This window comes from Clarias gariepinus, chromosome 6, assembly GCF_024256425.1.
Source record: "Clarias gariepinus isolate MV-2021 ecotype Netherlands chromosome 6, CGAR_prim_01v2, whole genome shotgun sequence".
NCBI classification, from domain to species: domain Eukaryota; kingdom Metazoa; phylum Chordata; class Actinopteri; order Siluriformes; family Clariidae; genus Clarias; species Clarias gariepinus.
The window spans coordinates 30,425,989-30,447,645 of record NC_071105.1 but is presented as its reverse complement, the minus strand read 5'-3'; the positions used below and the strand labels follow the sequence as shown (position 1 = coordinate 30,447,645).

Sequence of the window (21,657 nt, the reverse complement as noted above, 5' to 3'; positions counted from 1 at the left end):
GAATGTAGCTAGGGTTTGTATACAAAGAAAGAAACAAGCAGCGTTGTTAATGTCTCCAGCAGTGGCATCTGTGACAGATTCTCCAAGATGCTCAGTAAAATATAACGGCTGAATTTCAGATTAAACTGTACAAACCCTACCCTATGCCTACTGTCTACTTTTTTCTTTTTTTTTAATAAAGCAAAACTTGTCAAGTCAAATTTTGACACTGTACAGCATTTGATTTTGTATTTTATGTTGAAATATTTAAACTATTTTTTAAGGCATCTTTACTTTACCGCATTTCTTTGCAGTTTTCCAAGACTTTTGGACAGTACAGTGTGAATATTACAAATATCTAGATAAGCAGCTAAAATGACTGATGACATCAGTTACTGTCTGATGCTTAACTGTGATTAAATTAAAGACTACATACAGGGCAACCTTTTTTTTGTTGCACAGACACTGATTTAGGCATTTGTCAGATGCTCTAATCCAAAGTGATTTACAAAAGTTTTTTGAAGTTTCCATCATTAGATACACCATATTGCTAAAACTACTGGCTCGTCTGCCTTCACATGCATACGAACTTGAGTAACATCCAATTCTTAATTTATAGCATTTAATATGATGTTGGACCACCCTATGCAGCTAAAACAGCTTCAACTCGTCTTGGAAGGCTTCCACAAGGTTTAGGAGTGTGGTTACGGGAATCTTTCACCATTCTTCCAGAAGCGCATTTGTGAGGTCAGACACTGATGATGGACGAGAAGGCCTGCCTCACAACCTTTCGCTCTAATTCAACCATAGGTATTCTATCAGGTTGGGGTCAGGACTCTGTGCAGGCCAGTCAAGTTGCTCCACACCAAACTTGCTCACCCATGTCTTTATGGACCTTGCTTTGTGCACTGGTGTGCAGTCGTGTTGGAACAGGAAGGGGCAACAGTCTTGTTAGACTGAAGCATCAAGTATTCCTTTCACTGGAATTATTGGGCTGAGCCGAACTCCTGAGAAACAACCCCACACCAGTTCCAACATGATTGTGCACCAATGCACAAAGCAAGGTCCAAAACATCAGTGTCTGACCTCACAAATGCGCTCCTGGAAGAATGGTCAAAAATTCCCATAAACACACTCCTAAACCTTGCGAAAAGCCATCCAAGAAGAGTTAATGCTGTTACAGATGCAAAGGGTGGGCCAACATCATATTAAACCCTATGGATTAAGAATCGGATGTTACTTAAATTCATATGCATGTGGAAGTAGGCGAACGATACTTCTGGCAATATAGTGTATATCCTTAGACTGGGTTACTAGAACCATGAGTTTCTACCATCTTACAAACTAGAAGTACCATCAGTCAAACACTGTTGAGAAGTGATTTTTTTTTGTTTATTGGATTATTTTTTGTGTTGTTGAGGGGAGTTAACCCAAATACCTAAATAACTGATATGTGTTTGGTTGTCGCATAACTATTGCCATTAATGTCTGTACAGACTTCTGGATGAAGTTCACTCCAATCACTAAATATCTGAGATGGAGATGGAAGCTAAGATGGATTGCGTTTAGAAATGTTACATTTTTAAAGTAGGGGAAAATATTACAGTATACAGTATTTTTGCAGTTAAGCGCAATAAAATAAATTGTTGGGTCTAAATACGGACCCCTGTTCAAGCATTGGCCAATGCCTCTCTCCTTCATTAACGTACTTCTTGTAAGTAGTGTGCATTCAGTGTAAATTAAATTATAGTTTTTGGTCCAATTTCTTCGTGGGTTTTCACTCTGTGGTCTTTTCAAGTATAACCTCTAACCACTGAGCACACAAACATACCTAGAAGATAAGTGCTTTAACAATACATCATAAATGATCTCACTCATGCCTTAAATAATACTGCTGCTCTCTTTGGGGATGGAGGTCTCTCCAAGTGATGAGCCTGGGTTACTGTCTGTGCTCTCAGTTTGTGACTGAGCAGCAGCAGCACACCTGCGCTGAGCCACTTTATACAGCCAGGCTATGAGGAAGATTACCGCAATTGCAGCAAAGTAACTACCGTAGATCAGGAACTGTGGAAGGAAAAAGGAACATGTTAGCTACAAGCTACAACACAATGATTACAAAAGAAACTTCTATGTGTGGTCTGAACGAATACGGCCATTTTTTCTTTTTTTTTTATAGATAACAGAAAGCCATTTGCAGCTTTGCTTTACCTTTTTGACCATTCCTAATGGCCATTCTTGACCTGAGGAGCACATCCTAACAAGTCAGTTATGGCTCAACAATTTAAGTTATTTCTAAGACAAGGCTTCAGAAATGCATTTCATAATTAGCTATTATTTTTTTCATTTTTAAAAAATATATCAAACAAACTAATTGTGCACTCACTTTTCCAGAAAATGTCATTTTAAAAACTGTCTTTAAAAAAAAAACCCATAAAAATTCACTAAAAAACCAAAATAAAACAGGCAACTGCCAATCACACCTATAAGTACACCCTTCCCTACCTGTTTCCCCAAGGTGTTAGCAGTTGTCTGGAATTTCGTTGTTACAAAGCTCCAGTATTATGACTTTTCTTTACTGGAACTAAAGGGCCTAAACCTGTTTCAGCATTATAATGCGCCTATACACAAAGCCAGGTCATTACAACCTTGTCCACTCCACCATCAACAGACTAACATCAGCCTGATTTTACTAAGGATCTCGTGGCCTCAAAGTCACACTCTAAAAATGGAGTGGAAAGACTGCTCAGGGGAAAGGAGGCTGTAAAGCACAAAGGAGCAAGGGACTAGCTCATCGTTTTAGAAATGTAGGTGTCCACATACTTTTGGCCATACACAGTATACAGGCATGTACAGTATACATATAGGCATGTCCAGCCTTATATATCTACACTATAGCATGGTATGCAATCAGAAAGTTACCTTGTCTTTACAGTTAAAATTATACACTGTATTATATAGAAAAATGAAAACATGTTTGTCACTGTCTACAACTAGCTATTTCTGTTGTCAAACACCTGCTACATTATTAAGCATTAAGTGTGTTTAAGAATTGTTAAGAGGAAACGCAAATTAGTCGGCAGGTGTCGATAGTCCTACATCAAATATTATGCACCATTCAGCAACGCCATCCAGAAATGTAGTGAAGTTAAAAAAATAATAAAAAAAAGACAAATATCTGCTGAAGGATGGATTACAGTAGAGTAAAAGGAGAATAAAAACTCCTCAAGTACAGGCATGTGAAATACACACACACACGCATACATAATTTTTATACACATCATCCGTCAAAAGTTTGGACACACCTTCTAATTCCATGGTTTCTCCTGTTCTGTTATTCTTTCTACATTGTAAAGCAATGCTGAACTGTTCATCTCCTTTAAGCACTTGATATCGAGATGTGTCTGCTATGATCTGGTGATTTCTGAGGCTGGTAACTCTAAATGAATTTCTCTTCTGCAGCTCAGGTAAGTTATGGTCTTGCTTTACTGGAAAGGTCTTCATGAGAAATAGCTTCATCATAAAGCTTGATGGGTTTTGCAAAAGCACCTGACAATATTGTTCTTGCAAGAACTATTCCCGAAGAGCTGAACTTAAAGTAACAACTGACTGTTGCTGTTGTTACTTAATTACCAAATGCCAGACGTGTTATTTCCAGTATTGGGGGACGTTACTAAGTAACTAATTACAAGTAAAAGTAAACTTTTTCCATGTTGTCATTATGGGGTGTTGTGTGTAGAATTCTGAGAAAAAAACATAAATTTAATCTATTTTAGAATAAGGCTGTGACATGACGAAATGTGGATGTGCTGCGCTGTAAATACTTTCCGGATGCACTGTATATCTATCCATCTTTTTCTTTATCTCTCTCTCTCTATATCAGTACATGTATAAATGTATATATACTGTGTTTTTACCTGGGTGATAATATCGAGGCTCAAGCCGACAGAGTCGACCACAATCACAGTAAGCAGTGTTTGCAGCAACAATGCCACAAAGGTGTTCACACCGAAGACTAAAGCATATCTCTGCATACTTAGATTAGCCGCAATCTGGTATCTGCAGGAATAAAGAAAAATTTCACATTCAGGGTTAAAGAAAGAGGAAAAAAAATAATAATAATTTTGTCCAAGAGGTTGGAATTAAAAGGTCAAGTACACATCTAATTATTTAATTAGTGACATTGGTATTAAAGTTTTAAAACAATCTTGTTAATTGCTTCCTCATTATCGTTATTAGTTTGTCAAAACGGTGAACATAATTTTTTTTAGGCATGCATATTATTATAGGCTTTTGAAAGCATATTTTAAAGAATGCATTTCTTTCCTCGACAGTTTTTACACAATGCCTAAACCTATCCTACAGTACTAGTACAGTTAGTGTATGTATACTGAAAAGCGCTGTAATGACCCTGCTCTTCCCCACAGTTTGAATGCTGCATTTCTCAAGTTAACCCTCAGCATGGTTCAGAAATATCAAATGAAGATCCATTTGAAACCAGTGGACTGACATATGGAGTGAACTCGTTCTTACGTTGCTATGGTGATGAGCAACATGTAGGTGGTTCGGAAGACCACATAAGAGGCGTAGCACACCCAGATATTCCTGACAATGTGCATGACATACACAGCCACAGCAATGACCATGGAGAAAATAAAGAGTGCAAGTTCACCCCACACTGCCCACGGCACCTTCACCAAACCTACACCGAAAGCAGCAAGGGCACCTGGGAGGGGGGAAAAAAAGTAATAAAAAAAAATATCAGAAAATCCAAGCATGGCAAATTTAATTACATGTTAAATCTCTGAGATGGTAAAAGCAGAAAGCCAGTACAATTTTCATTACATTTAAAAACCTATTTCAATTAGAGAAAAGAGCTTCAACGTACCAAGCAACGTAGATATCGTCTCTACATAACCATTGTAGATTTCAAACTTATTCGAAGGCATGATATTCTCCCACAGGACCTGAGAGTAATTTATCACTTGGAAGTAACCACAGGTAGACAGCGCCCACCACACTGACCAGGCCAGGAGTGTGCGACATGAATAACACTTCACGAAATCTGCTCCCAGAGTCTTCAAGACCTCTACCAGACCTCCAGTGCTACCAGTATTCTCTGTAAAAACCTGACGGAAACAAATGCGGTTACCTCGCAGCACACACACATATTTATATCAGTTAAATTTGAATATTGGCACCCTGACTCCAAATCTCTAAAATGTTTTATTACAATTTTGCAATACAAATCAAATCAGCACCTAGGTATTGTGATAACAGGTTAGCCCTGTGGTGATTTTCATCCCTAGTAAACGCACTAGATCAGATCAATGGCCGAGTAAACATGTAAACTGCAATCTCTTATTAAATTGATTTTAATCTTGTTGAACAAATATTGCTCATGTAAACATAGCTAGCAATGGAAAAGTGAGGATGAGACTGGGGAAGTTTCAGAAAAGTGCATTGTGATTTTTTTATTTTTTAGGACATCAAGCTTTATAGAGATGCATAGATTCTTATACCACCGTGCTTAAATCCGATAGGTTATGACAGATAATGGAAGCTAATTTTCCATTTGTCATGTTTTACATGTTGCCTTACATATTGCCCACCTTAACTTTTAACAAATTATTAGTGAGTGACAACAATACCAACCGTGTCGTCTTTATTCAGATTGTTCGGCATTTTCCACTCGTGGTCCTCAGACTTGTTAACAAGCTCCTTTCCTGCCTTGTCCTCAGGCGCGCTTTCCTCCTGGTGGAAAAACAGGCTCTTGCTGGGCATGGGTAAAAACCATGGTGCCAGGGATGCCACACAGAACGAAGACAGTGAGATGATGTTGAGGTAAAGTAAAGGAACTTGGGCCACTGACACCAGTATCTGACCAATAAGTGATCCTACAGCTGAGGCCAGCAAAGTAACACTGCGGCAAAAACCGGTCACTTTCTGATAACGCGCCGGCTCGACCACACTGTAGATGTATGAAAAGTAAGCAATCTCAGTGGCTGTAGCTATACCGAAGAAGAACTCGAGAAACTGCATGGCCAGCACACCCTGGGCTTTCACCAGCATTGCGTATGTAATGATGTAGCTGGCTGCCTGGAGGATGAGCACAGGCTTGTAGCGCAGGTAATCAGTAGCCAGGAAAACAGGAAACAGTAGGACCAGGTAGGAATATGTCCATATTGGGTAGATCTTATTCATAACCTAGAAAGAAAACATTAGATATCAGGTTAGATTCCATCCTTTCTTTTAAACATGTCAGGTCTTTGCTAAAAAAAAAAGTGTTGCTACTCTAATCTTTGTCATTTTACCCAAAGGTTTAAGCCTTCCGAACAACGCTCTTTTCCACCAATACGTGACCGTGCAATCATATGAAACCAGTACTTCATCACCTGCACTGGCTCACCATATAACACCTCTATTTCAAAAGTCTCCCATTGTGCGTCCAATCATTTCAATCGGATTCCTGTAAAGTGCAAGTGGTGTTTGTAAATGATTGTGGGCACAGTTCCCACTGACAGATGCATCTCTTCAACAAGTTGGTGACAAGTTATTTGTCGATTTTTTATGGATCAGCAGAATGGTCACAGAAACAACTGCAGTGGACTCTGAGCCTCCTCGGCCGGGATCATTACTCACAGACATACGGCTTTCTTCAAAATGTTTCCACCATTGAAATGTTTTTCTGTGACGAAGAGTTTCATCACTCATTAAGTCTTCTGTATATGAGAATCGGTTGTACAACATCATTCAGTAAATGTAAATGTAAATTCAGGAGAATTTTCATCACAAGTCCTGGTTTGACCTGAACGCTTCTAAATTTACATTCCTCTATAATCATATATTCATAAAGCCAAGCCATAAACAAACAAATTAAATAAATCTCAACACAGCCAGCAAGAAAACAACCTAATTAAACCTTCACTGTAATACACAGTCCATAAATATTGGAACACCAAAACCAATTCCTTTTTTTCTGAAGACAATCAGATTTTAGAACAAAATATAAATATTCTTTATTTGTAGATTTAGATATGTGAAAAAGCGACCTTTTTTTGAACCAATTTCTCACATGACCCCAAAAATTGGAGCACAAGACAGGAAAGTGTTTATTCCTGTGTGGTCGCAGGTCCACCCTGTTAGATTAATTTAAACAATTAACAGCTCTGTCCAGGGTCCGAGCCTGAATTTTGCCTCTGAATACTGCCGCTTCTTGTTAAGAAGGATAAGCCGAAGACCTCAGAAGGCTGGCTGAGAGAAAAAAGCAAGCCATATAGAAGCTGAGATAAAAGTGAAAATCGATACACCCATCAAAGAAACATGAAATGAAAAGTGAAATTTCAGTCCAAAGACATGCATACCTACTCACATAATCACCCTTCGCAAAATCTGTCTGTTGTGTGTGAGAGAGAGTCAAATGTTTGCAAATATGCAAATAAAATGAGATGTATTGGTACATTGATAAAACAATAAAGGTTGTTTTAAAAGACACATCCACAAATAAAAAAAGGATTCTCTTCTCCTCTTCCTCTGTCTGTAACTACCCATGGTGCGCGAGAGCCGCGAGCGATCCCCTGGACCCGTCTGAATCATCTTGATGCTATGCTACTGGTGGGAGATCTCAGCCCATGTGTTCTACTGGGGATGCGAAAAATATATTGCCATGAAGATCTTGACCGATGCAGACAGCTGCTCTTTGAGGACGTGTAACTGCTGTTGCTCAATAGGTCAGGACTGGACTGTCCTACAGTTTTGTACCTCAGGCTCCAATAACAAACCAGACTCCATATTGACTTAAATACATCATCTGTTGTACTGAACTTCTAGCCTTCTAAGACACAGGATGATGCAGATCAATCCCTGTTATCAGTTTTCACCCAAATGAGGATGGGTTCCCTTGTTGAGTCTGGTTCCTCTCAAGGTTTCTTCCTACTGCAATCTCAGGGAGATTTTTTCCTCCTTGTTCCCATCGACCTCAGCTTCCCAATCAGTGACAATCTGATCATTTTGAATCATAGATACTTTAATTCTACTTTAATTCATGGATAATTTGATTCTTACACCTTTCACACTCATTTTCTTTTGGTTCTGTAAAACTGCTATGCGACGACAACCACGTGCTATGCAAATAAAATTAAACAGTAACATAAGGTCCTTTGGTGGGTCAATTTCGCTTGACGTTGCATCACCGTTTCAGTAACTCACCTCAGTCTCGGTCAGGTTTTTGTCAGGTCCCATCAGGAAGGGGGTGAGGAAGGGCTCTGACGGTCTGATATTGGTGAAGAACCCATAAATACACAAAAGCACTGTGGGATAAATCCACGTTTCAGACATTTTTAACCACGGAGATTACAAACACACGACCTTGGCGCTAAGCTCGTGCGGCGTTCGGACTGCTTTCCGGCTATGACACACTCTCACATGTCTGACGCAGGAAAATGACGACACACACAGAGAAGCGCCGCGAGCCAATCGTTTAGCTCGATTCTCCCCCGCCTTCAGAAAGCTCCGCCTTCCGCCACGCCCCGTGGAATACACATACCTCTGAAGCTCTGGGAGTCGGTACTGTGGAAAAACAAACAAACAGGAATAACATGTTATAGGAACACCATGCCAAAGTCCACACACAAAGACTGGAAATGCGTTTCAGACCCCCAACTTCGGAGAAACATGGCGACAGTTCTAATCACAAAGCCAAAACTAATAATAATAATATTAATATTACTCACACACTTATTGTCTACACCGCTTTATCCTGTGTACAGGGTTGCTGGGCGCCTGGAGCCTATCTCAGGAGACTTAGGGGACGAAGCAGGCACACACACATTCACCCGCACACACTCGTTCACACAATACAGGTGATTTGAGAACGATTAGCCAAATCTGCATGTCTTTGGACTGTGGGAGGAAATCGGAGTACCCGGAGGAAACCCACAAGCACTGGGAGAACATGCAAACTCCATGCACACAGACTCAAGGTGAAATCAAACCCTGGACACTGGAGCTGCCTCTGACAATGCTAGCCACTGAGGGGCTGTGCTACCTATATAAAAATCATAATATTAACATTAATAATAATTATAATAATAATTGCAATGATGATTGGAACAGCGCTGTTGCCACCCGGGCACAACAGAAAGACAGTGGGCACAGAGGGAATATGCATTTAAAGGAAAAATACTAATACCATTATGACATAATATATAAATATAGTTGCAAGCAATGGTGAGCAGCCCAAGCACCTTGCACCATCGCCTTCCTGGTGCACCCTATATACACTTTACACACTATATAAGACTGATGTAAGTTTGCACTAAATATTTGTTGAGTTCGTTAGTGTGTATTTGTGTACTCTAAATGTGTAAGGTTTCACTTGTATATGTGTATAGTATGTATATGAGTGATGCAGCAAAATCTATTGTAAAGCCCAGGGCCCAGTTGCTCAGGTGTCCTAATGGCAGCAGATTTGTGAATGAAAAAAAGCCCTGGATGCTAAAAAAAAAATTGCAGATATATGCCATGTAGACAGACGGAGCCACGGGTAAACCTCTAGTGTCTATTAATCAACAACAACAGTGTGAATGCAATATGATAACTATCCAGTCAGGACTCCCTGGAATGGCTTTGTGACATATGTACAGTAGTGGCTAAAATATTAAGATAACATGTGCCCTGTATTATAGTTCTCCCTGTGCACGAAACATGCAATGTTATTAATTAATTCTTGCTATCTGGCTGAAGTGTTGTCAGAATCAGCATAATCATATATTCATAAAGCCAAGGTGACTTAAAAAAACAAACAAATTAAATAAATCTCAACACAGCCAGCAAGAAAACAACCTAATTAAACCTTCACTGTAATACACAGCACAGTCCATAAATATTGGAACAGCAAAACCAATTCCTTTTTTTCTGAAGACAATCAGATTTTAGAACAAAATATAGATATTCTTCATTTGTAGATTTAGATATGTGAAAAAGCGACCTCTTTTTGAACCAGCTGTTTCAGAATCAGCTGGTTTAGTTAATGGATAAAGGAAATATGTTGTTGGACGTTCTTTTTGAAGCCACCTCTGTGGCAAATTTCTGTACACTATCTTCAGGAGGAAATCAAGCAGACACTGCTTGAGCAATTGTACTGCAAATGTCTTTTTGACCACATCCCAAAGGTGCTCTATTCAATTTAAATCTGGTGACTGTGAAGGCCGTTTGAGTACAGTGAACTAGTTTTATCTTTGTGACAAGGCAAGATATCCTGTAGTCATAAACTGATTGACATGCTCATGATGCTTGAGACTAAGGGGCTCAATGTGTGCTAAGGAAATATCCCCAAGACCATTACACCAGCCTGAACCAGTAAGACGTGACAGGATGGATCCATGCTTTCATGTTGTTAGACAAAATTCTGACCCTACCATCTGAATGTCGCAGCAGAAATCAAGCATCATCAGATCAGGGAAAAAATTAGCAATTTTCTGTTGGGCAATTTTAAATAGCCCATGTGAATTGTAGCCTCTGTTTCATGTTCCTAGCTGACAGCGGTGACAACCTATTGTGGTTTGTTTGTGCAGTTTTTTAGTTTAAACAAGTCTGCTCATTTTCCGCTCCCCAGTGGCATCAATAAGAAATTTGATGTCTCGTCCACTGCCGCCCACTAGATATTCTTTCTTTTTTAAACCATTCTGTGTGAAAATCCCTTATCAAAAGTCTTAAAATACTCAGACCAGACCTGTCTGGACACAAACAACCATGGCATGTTCAAAGTCATTTAACTCACCTTTCTTTCCTATTGTGATACTTGTTTTGGACTTTAGCAGATTATCTTGGTCATGTCTAAATGCACAAATGCAATGAGTTGCTGCCATATGATTGGCGGATTATATTTTTGCATTGAGATGCAGTGTAAACAGGTGTACCTAATGAAGTCGATGGTGACTTTATTATGCAAATCTTAACGTGTGCTATATAATATATCTAAATGTTTTATACGTTTAGACAAAGGTGTTATTCAGCAATGAGCTAAAGAAACTATGTACTTTATGGATAGCACGTATCAATCTATTGCATTATATTAAAGTGAATAAAAATAGTTGTACAGGCTTTATCTTTACATTTATTACCAGCCTAATTGTCCAGAGATCTTTCACATTTTAACCTTTAAGATTTTTAGAGTAAAGGACAAGCAGACAAAATCAAACACTAGCACAATTTATTGAATAACAAAACTGAAAGGAAAAATGTGTCCAAAATGTTGTTTTTCTATTACATAGAAATAAGAATTTTCAAAAAAATGGAACACAGTGGCATCTGCATTGTTAGTCCATTCGGGCCTTCAGGGTGCGTGTAGTTATCTTATCTTTCTCACTGTGAATCAGAAAAATAAACAATTGCAAATTATGCATTACCAACTTTTACATCCAGACACAATCTGTTCAGAATAACTAAAATTCTACTGACTTTAGAATGAATTAATTTGTGTAATTAATCTACACAATCTTCACTTACTATCACTGTATGGTGATATGCTTCTATGTAATTAAATTGAACGGACGGCTACCAGCCTCTGCGGGTTTACTACATTAAAATTCCTCAGTCATTAATGCAAGATTTCCTGTTGAGAATTGTAAGCAGTCGTATACTTACATGACATGCACTATGACGCCCATTCCAGAAACAGCATCTCTATCGACTGCATTAAGCATTGCTTGTGAAATAGTCTCAAATAGATCCTCTGGCCCCTGAAAAGAATAATAAATAACAGATCAGAACACACACACAAGAATATTATGCACCAACTAGAGCTGTGAGCCACAGGTAGAATGTTCTGATCGAGATCTGATTCGATTCAATTAGATTTTTGGGTGCTGGGATTTTCAATCTGACCTAATTCAATAGGACTAATGTTTGTTGACTCATAAACTTTATTTAGAGGTTTTGAAGTATTACAACTATGTAATGTATGTATTAAACATTAAAACTGTTTGAGGTTTCCTCACTAGTCTGGACTTTCCGCAGCCATGATTGGACTGCCCGCTTCACGTCTAAAATGCTGGCCTCCTAGAAACTCCTTTAATTGAGTCATGTATGTCAGTTTTCACAGACAGATGCATCTCTTCCGCATGTTAATGACAAGTTATCTGTTGATTTTCAACATTCAGGTGTTCCAATCTCTCAGAAAATGACTGGTGAGTGCTGAAACTTTGTATTTGTAACCTAATACAAACAGCCATGGAAATTGAATGCACTGCATCTTTAACTCATTAAGGATCACCGAACACAGCAGTGTGCTTGGATGTACCATCGTGCCATTTTTGGAAACTGGGTGGAGGCACTGTGTATACATACATACACATCATGCTGTCAATGTGAGGTAGATGTTGCTTAAAAGCTCAGACTGTTTGGAGTAAATTAAGTCCAGGAGTGAGTTCAAAATTTACATTACACTTTGTGAAGGAAGTTTGACCCTATTGTCAATGCCTTCTTGGCCTTAATATGTTAAACCACATCACTAATGGCTAGATGAGGCATCAATCACCGACATACAGACTGACTAAGTTATAGTGATCATATTAACAGAATTTATGCACAGACGTTATGCTCAGTATTGTACTCCACTCACCATGTCAGGCTCCCATAATGACTCACACATGCCGTACATCTGCTCAGAACAAGTGCCGCTGACCACAAAATCTTCTGTTATCATGGGGCAGCCGATCAGGTCCAAAGAACAGATGAAAGGCTCAAAGGTTTTCGGGTCCAGACCAGCAATCACAGGTTCAATGTAGTACGGCCCAAACCTAACAAAGGAGATCCAGGAAGCTTTGTTTACATATAAGAGCACTACAAAGCTTTCTTCAGAGAGTACAGACGAAATATTTCCACAGCTAAATGCCTTTGTCTGGTTTAAAGGAAAGAAAACACCAAACCCCCTTGTTGCTTATTTGGTGAAACCTTTCAAGGCTTTTACACAATGCTCCTTTCTAAGCTTTTAATTTTGCAACTCCGAGAGGCAGCCAAACAAATATTATAGGACACTCTTAAGTTCCTTAAACAGACCTTAAACTTATCTAATAATTAACAATACTATAGCAACATAAGAATAAATAACTTAAGGCATGAGCCAGTGAGAAACAGGTGCAGATCATGACAGATTCTTAATCAACATAAAGAAATGAGGGGTGGCTCAAGACTTTTGCACAGTACTATTCACACACTGGCAGATGCTCTAAACTATTGACACACTGACCCTGTGTAGTAGAAGGAGCAATTTACTTTAGTTTTTTTTAGTAATTTACCAAGTTTGTTTAGAACAAAATTCCAATCCACCTGATACTAGGTATAGTATTTGCAATTGTGTGGATGTGTTTGACCACAAAAAAAAATATTTTGCTTTAAATGCTTATTGAAATTGCCTCCCAGTTTGTTATATTACAAGACTTGTCTCTCTCGCTCTCCTCATTGCATGCCTAAAGCTTGATGTGACATATCTAAGCTGTTTAATGTTTTTTTTGTTGTTGTTGTTCCTTTTAATGTTTACTTCTTAATATGGTAATAAATAAGAAATTGAACAACTTAATATTTCATTATTTTTTAAAGACCATGGTTACTTATAACTATAACACTTCTTTCTAGACTGATTCTGTAGCAAGTAAACAGATGCCCTTGTTCCCCACCTGAGCTTTTCAATTAAAATGCTTTAGCAGTTATCATGAGAATATTAAATCTCAGTTATGAGATTGCCAACAAGAACTGCGTTTTATTTCTCTGAATACAAGAAGGCATGATTGCTGTCAGCTGCTATTTGCTAGCTTAGGAAAGTCATGATCTCTTTCTATTTCCTGTAAAATAAAGGTGAACAGTGTCACAGCACCCACCTCCTCTCGTACAGCAGGTTGGACACCATGCTCATGAAGGTCTTGGGCTTGATCTGACGACCCTCTTTCAGCTCGTACAGGTTGAGACGAAATTTGAGCCGCTGAGATCTGGAAAGATGGATAAAAGGGAGTAATCAAATAAATATGCCATAATGTAAATTACTAGTTGATTTTTTTTCACTTTTTTCTACACTGTTGAATAACAATACTAAAAAATCAGAACTATAAAACATGGGCCAATAAACCAAACCACAAAGTGTTGGCTATTATTTAAAGAATCTAAAATATACAAGAGCTTTGCTTTGTTAGCACTTCAGTATTTAGTCTTGGTTGATGATGTAGAAAAAACTGTAAAAATAAAGAAAAACTTTTTAACAAGTAGGTGTGTTTAAGGCTGCTTAATTAATAGAATTTGTTGGCTTCCCACAATTAAATGAACATGATGACCCATACTGAAAAACGTGTTCACCACCAACAGAACAAAAAGCAAAAGTATGACTCTAGAATACTGCCAAAATCAGCGGGGATTTAGAAAAGCTGCACTTGCATATCAAATAGCCATGAACACATTGATTTTTAAGTGCAGCCTGTGTATGACTTTTACTGTCATAAAAAAGTTGCAAAAGTGAAAAACGCATCACATGCGCATTCAGCTCCAAACCCAGCTAATTCATGCTGCAGATATGGCCACACAAGCCATTAGTGCTGAACACATCACTAGTTTAAAAAAAAAAAAAAAAAAAAAAAGACCCAAAGGAAATGAAAAGGAAAAGCAAAACGGTTCTGTTTAAAAGGATTTTAGCTTTTCTGTAATGGATAGATATGTTGTTGTAGTAATAAAAATACTAATAATATTACAAGTGCATTTCTTTCTGCTCACTAATTTTGGTAATATTCTAGCATTATCATTTTATTTGAATGCAAAGATTTGTACATTAGCAGGAATGTAGCGCAACATGGATGTAAAAGCAGTGTTATGTTTATGTGACTCTGCAGCCAAAATAAATAAATAAAACTGGTCAGTATAAATATTGCTAAAAAAATTTTTAACCAGTACGGCAGATTTTTTGCTGTCCTTCTTATCCATATAAATTCAAGCATTTTCAATTAATCAGATATGTAATGAGAAAAAAAGTACCTAAAACACTTAAATACACCTAAACACAAAGTGTTATAGTGTGATAATTGGCTTTTACATGATTAAATACTGACAATGTGTACATTTTCATTTTGTAATTTTTATCAGATTTTCCAAACATTGCTTTTTTGCAGCTGAGAACAATCATATTGAGATCTGTTTTAATGTAAATCTGATCTCCTATACATAGGAATAATAATTAGTGACTAATGGCAGGGCTTTGTAATGTACTTACACTGTCTGCACATCTGTGGCCAGTCCCGCCAAGCCAATATAGAGTCTGTCACCCATGGGGAAGATTTTTTGAAAGTCTGTGGTGACCATCTGGGCCTGGATACCAAACCGCCGATCAGATGCAATAGCAACACACTCCTTCCCACGCATGGCCATGACAGCCCCTCCGTTATATGACATTATAGACTGTAATAACAGGACAGGGTTAACAGTGGATTAGAAGGAGAATAAAGTCTACACATTTCATAAAATAAAAAATAAAATAATAAAAAACAGCAATTGAATAAAAGATGTAATAACACACACTGCCAAAATACATTGTGCTTGGAATTGACAAGATTTCACAGTGCACTGCTAAATGCTATACTTCTGCATCGTGATGCAGCGTAAAACCTCAAAGGAAACAAAACAGTTACAGACTGTACATATACTGAAAAGTCTTAAAGTAATTCTAGAAGTATTGGCACCGTTAAAGAATGGGTAAGGTTAGCAAGGAGAGATAACAAAATTATAAAATATTTCCTCAAGCAACTAAAATTTTAAACAATCTTTCTACTTGAATGGTAAAAAATAAAAACAAAAATATTAAAATGTTTATACTTAATAATATAATATCTGTGGAACAGTGCACAAGGTCTGAACACAGACTGAAGACGCTTATTAATTATTAATAGATGCAGGGAATACTAACAGAATGCTAACGTTAGTACAGTGAAATACACCTGTGATATTTTTATAACAATATTTAATCTTTCACACAGGATTTTATATTAGGCAGAATAATTATGAGCTAGCTCCATCATTACATGCTAAAGCACTGCTAGCTACCGTTAGCTCTGATAGCAGTAGCAGGACCAAGCAGTCCGGTACTTTTATTTTCTCTTTAGTCAGCTTAGCAGTGTTAGCATACCCAGCTAGCTAAAACATGGAGAGAGTTACAACTTCACCATAAAAACAGCCCAGTCGGTCACAGTTAGGTAATTTATTTCTAAAACAAACGAAACCGACTTAAACATTTTACTTGTCTATAGTTTCGGATATAAAATGTGACCATGATATGGCATTCTAAGCTCCACGCTAGCTTTGTCCAACTTTAATTAATCCTGCGCGGCAGAGATGTTGATGTTTAGTACAACAGAAAAACAGATTATTGCTGAGTCTCTTACCATGTTGACGGTAATGAAGAAACCAAGCAAAGTGCGGAATTATTTAATTCACAAAAAAGCTTTGAGACCGGTGAAACACAGTGACTACACAATTTCGCTCAGCAACTACTTCCGCCCAGTCTTCCTCTTCTTCTTGGTGTTTACCGGCGGTTGGCAGCCACCATGTTGCATTACCGCCACCTTCTGGTCATAAGCTCCCTCTAGTTCCTTACTTAGTCAATCATTGTCTATCCAGCTTTATCCTGTATTCAAGGTCACGGGGGGCCTGGAGCCTATCCCAGGAGGGTTGGGGCATGAGGCAGGGTACACCCTGGACAGGGTGCCAATCCATCGCAGGGCACACACTCATACACTCATTCACACATTACGGGCAATTTGGGAACACCAATTAACCTAATCTCCAGGTCTTTGGACTGTGCTACACTTCCCCACCCCCTCTTGTTCCTTTCAGTCTATATCCTCTTTCTGATTATAAGCAGGATGTGTATATGATGATGTGTAATTAACAGCTCACTCCATATTATAGGAAAACACCCAATAGGCCAGTGCGAGCAGTGTCACGAGAAAGATACAATACACTGTAAAAAATAAACCATAAATTTTATGGTAAAAAAAATGCGGTTGCCAGAACTTTACCGTAAAAAATACGGTAGCAACGTTATTGGTTGTTGTAGAGATGTTGGTATAAAAACAGTTTATACCCGGCAAATTCCAGGGTTTACATTGTAAAAATGACAGTTCATCTTTTTTACAGCTCATTACGGTCTAATTTAAAGATTTATGTTGTAATAATAACGGTACAAATTACTTTTATCTCTTCTACCTCCTAGCTAGTGTGATGAAATGAGGGTTTCACAGAATTGCCGAATAAATTTACTGTGGTTATTTATAATAAACAATAGTCCAACAGCATTTACATATTTAATGTTTTTGTCTTAGTTTAAATAGTTTCCTGTCTTCTTTGTGAAATAATTATACGTTTTAACCATAATTCTTACAACAAAAACCTTTAAATTAGACAGTTCCTAGCTGTAAAAAAAAAAAAAAGATGGAAATAAACCTTTATTATTATTATTATTATTCCATGTGAGGGTTCTCCACTAGAGGGCACTGTTTTGTGTTTGTAGTTTTTGTTTGTAGACTCAGTTTCCCAGAAGGCACCTCGGTCAGGAGACGCGGGTGCTCACCTGAATTGAGGTAGCTCATTAGTTTCGTTATAAATAGCTGTTGTTCTGGGAAACTGGGTCGAGCATTAATATTATGGATTATGTTAAGTGGGCATTTGGTTTATGGAACAGTTTGAGTTAAGTTTACAGTTGTTTTGATTAAATATGTATTTTTAATGTCTTACTGTCTCCTAGCAGGATTAGCCTCAAGGAGGATTAGCCTTTTGTGTGTTTACCCTTATGTGTACAGTAAGTAACCTTCTTTGCATGTTAAGTTCTTTGTTTGTATAAATACTAACCATTGCACTACTAACTGGTTAAGATCTTAGTCTGTTTAGTCTCCTTGTCTGTTTATAACCTAGTCTGTTTATCCCTTGGGTCTCTGGCTACTAGTTTGTTTAGCAACTAGTCTGTTCAGCTAACGTCTAGTTTAGCAGCTAGTGTGTATAACGGCTAGTAGGCCTAGCCAAGGCTGTCTCGTGTGTTTAGTCCCATGTAGGTCAAGTCCCTTGTGTTTTAGTCTCCCTGTCTGTTTAGTTTTAGTTTTTGTTTGCATGGTATTTGAGTATGTTTAGTTTCAATTTATGTTCAGTCCCCTGTATGTTTGAGTGTATTATAAGTTCTGTTTATAGCACGCTCCAAAATAAAGCCAACTTCCTTTGTTCATGTTTTGTTATTAAAAAGACTTTCACCTCATCCCCTGTGTGCCTATGCCTCACCAGCAAGCTCACAGTCCAACACCAACAGAATGTGACATTCCTAAGCATTCTGATTTTACTGTTAGGAAAATTTAAGAGTACTTTTATACTAATTGATTGATACAAACCTAAATCAAGTTATCAAAATGTATTCATGACTTGGACATCAGCATGGCTCATGCATTTTAATAAGGAGAGCAAAACAATATTTCAATTCTGAAACTCCAAGTGTTTTAGACTAACAATTTAGGCACACAATTTTATAGAATAGCTTTTATTAGAATGTTACACAGAAATATATATGCATTGTGGTTTTTAACCACACTGCAAAGGGGTGTCAAATATGTTCATGTATTTTGTAACCGGTTTGGCACACGGGTGGCAACAACAAACACAGACACGAGGCAAGGTGTTACGGGAAAAGGGGTCATTTTATTTAGGATGAAAGGGAAGGAAAGTATGATGCAAAATACAATAAAAAGTTCAGTTTTATAGCATTACAGTAAAATCCTAAAACAAAATGAAATATTTAGACTATTGTACTATAACAAGGGAACATTTTTTTTCTCTCAAACTTAAATGGTCCTGTGAAATATCCTTGACTAATTAAAATTGGACTGGAAACTTCATTACAAATAAAGTACAATGTGGTCCATTTTTTTTTTTTTAAAAACCCTGTAGTTTTTATAATGTATGCATACAAATAACTTTACCTTTTAGTTCAAAATCCTAATGCCTTATTGCAAGTAAAATATAAAACATGGCAAAATGGACAGTCCAGTGTATCCAAGAAAGAATGATCCTCTTCCAAACAGGCAGTAACCAACTGGATCCTTGGTGCATTAGGGTGGATTGGAAGAGAGAGGAAAAGAACACATTAAGATCTTAGATTGAAAAAAAGTCAATCTTTTTCTCTGTTGCCCGAGAAACAGATTAACAAAGTACTCTAAATCATATTTAATACTAGATGTTAAAGAGAAACTCAAGAACTTTTCAACTGGGGCCGTGTTTTTTTTATTATTATGAGAGAACATAATCATAATCGGTCCAGTATCAAGTTTGAATTCTACAACCAGCGTTCACAAAAGCGTGCACTCCATACTGACTAGTGATGGACTTGTCTCTCTACTGGATGCCACTTCTCCCACATTCTAATGTTTGATCTAAAAATGTAATCAAGTTTCATTATCACTGGCAGTAATCACAGTTGGAAAAAAGTTAACGTAAATATCACACAGAAGCAGGCAAGAACTTAACAAAAAAATCCCACAACCTGCACTGATTTAAAACAGCTACTCAGCAAATACATTATCCTTGTGTCTAATGAGTTTCTTCTATTAAATTACGATTTATTATTGTAATTTAAAATGAAGTTGTACATAATTTAAGAAAAAAAAAACAGTAAAAATAGTATGGTATTTTTACTGTTAAAAAGTGTAAAAAAAAATGTCAGTATTGAAAAAATACTTAAAATAACAGTCGACTTAATTTACATATAATGCCTGTAATTTTACAAAGATTTAAAAATAAATCTAATTTTATAAAGAAGATTTTAAAGTTATTTTCTGTAAAATTAGGACTTTTTTTTTTTACAGTGATCATAAATTTTTAATGCAATAAACCATATTTTCATATGTTTTTTCAACTGTTAAATTTAAGTTCTTACACTGTAAACCTAGCTACAGTTTTTTCACTGTAAATACTATGGTTATCGCAAGTTTTGTGAAATACGGTTTTATCCATTTATACTGTATTTTTACTGGTAAATTTACGGACATTTTTTACGATGTAGAACATATCAGTTACATAATCATTACAGGAAATGCAAACGAGGAAGAGAAGAGATGATTTTTTTGAGGTTGAGGACACTGTAAAAAGTAATTTAGAAAAATTGATGAAAGGACAAGAACGAAAAGTATGTAATGGGTGACGGGACTAGAAAAGAGGATATAGACTGAAAGGAATAAGAGGGGGTAGCACATTAGCAGATTAGTACCTGCTCTTTATATTTTTGTTCCCCTACTCCTCAACTTGTCTACTCTGCTTTGGATTGCATACAGGTGTCTCCCTTTTACTACATTGTCTTACTGCTGTTGCCATTGGTGCTTGGTCCTTTATCATACTATGCTTTTTCTCTCTGACATGAATAGTTTAATGTTAGCATCTATTACTTCTCTTTTAACTGCTTCCTTCACCAGTTTGGTGAAAATGCCCTTTAATTTCTCTGGATACCCATGTAATTCGGAATTCACATAAATGTGATAATCTTGATGATTCCTGGCTGTCCCCATCCTGATGCTTTCCTGGCCTGATACTGAATACATACAAATCAGTATATTTCTGCCGCATCTCTTCCATACACTGTAATGCCAGCATTATGGCATACAGCTCTACCATGTACATGTTCAAGTAATTTAATATTCCCTTATTAATTTTCATTTGACTTTCTGATGCCATGACCACAGCTCCTATTGCTCCTGTCTGTTGGTCCTTTAGTCCATCTGTAAAAATCTCTGCTCATTCTTTATAGTTACAGTGAAACCTCGGATTCCGAGAAACGCGGTTTGCAAGTGTTTCACAAGACAAGCAAAGATTTTTTATAAATTTTGACTTAAAAAACAAGCAAGTCTTGGTTTACAAGTACCAAGTATCATGTATCATGCATGCGCTTCTTGTTTTGACACCGAGCGTCACGTGACCACAACTAAGCCAATGTTTTTTATTCTCTCTTGCGCTGCGGAATTGTGGGTAATCATCTCCCCTGCTGGGTCTTAACCAACATCCGTGCATTATCATCTTCTTACAATTCTTGCCCACATTTTAACATGCTTTCTCCGAGTTATTTTTTTTATCAAAAAGTACCCAAGAAAGTGAAAGTTCTCAACCTTATTCAGTTTTTCCCAAAACAAACTTTTGTTCTTTTTTCCCACAAAATTAATTAATTTGCACCCCATTTCTCCACCTGTTCAATTGTTTCTTACAGTTTATGTGGCACATTCACATTCCTTTCCTAAATCTACTTTGGTATGGTGCGAGCATACCTCTTTAACCTGCAGTCCATTAGTTTGCATGTATGAGGTGTCAGAGCTATTGGTCTATAGCATTTGGGTATGCTGGCATCCTTCTCTGGTTTTCTTACTCGTATCATTACACTCTTTCCAGGAATCTGGTATTTTTTCCTCTTCTCACACTTTATTGTACAGCTTCAGGTGTTTGGCTATGCTACCTTCACTCAAGTTTTTAATTATCCCATAACATACCAGAGGTTTCTTATTCTGGTTTTATGGTGGTAAGCATCCAGTAAATGCAATTCCACCAAATTCTGCACTAGAGGTTTACCCAGATCATCATTAGGTGGAGCCACAGGTATACTAGAAGTTTACCCATGGTTCTGCCCAATGG

The 21,657-nt window shown here is 37.4% G+C and overlaps 2 protein-coding genes across 2 annotated transcripts; both read right to left on the bottom strand.

Annotated features, from left to right (window-relative positions):
- Positions 1-695: 695 nt before the first annotated feature.
- slc19a2 (solute carrier family 19 member 2) lies at positions 696-8,377 on the bottom strand. The gene is made up of 6 exons (XM_053497767.1): positions 8,185-8,377; positions 5,632-6,183; positions 4,865-5,105; positions 4,510-4,702; positions 3,894-4,035; positions 696-2,043 (listed from the first exon to the last, which is right to left on the bottom strand). Exons 1-6 carry the CDS (start codon positions 8,311-8,313, stop codon positions 1,861-1,863), a joined length of 1,440 nt encoding a protein of 479 aa, XP_053353742.1. The 5' UTR covers positions 8,314-8,377; the 3' UTR covers positions 696-1,860.
- A 2,794-nt stretch (positions 8,378-11,171) lies between these two features.
- On the bottom strand, positions 11,172-16,533 carry psmb3 (proteasome 20S subunit beta 3). The gene is made up of 6 exons (XM_053497796.1): positions 16,392-16,533; positions 15,227-15,411; positions 13,854-13,961; positions 12,599-12,776; positions 11,623-11,717; positions 11,172-11,343 (listed from the first exon to the last, which is right to left on the bottom strand). The coding sequence occupies exons 1-6, from the start codon at positions 16,392-16,394 to the stop codon at positions 11,295-11,297; spliced, it is 618 nt and encodes a 205-aa protein (XP_053353771.1). The 5' UTR covers positions 16,395-16,533; the 3' UTR covers positions 11,172-11,294.
- Positions 16,534-21,657: the final 5,124 nt, after the last annotated feature.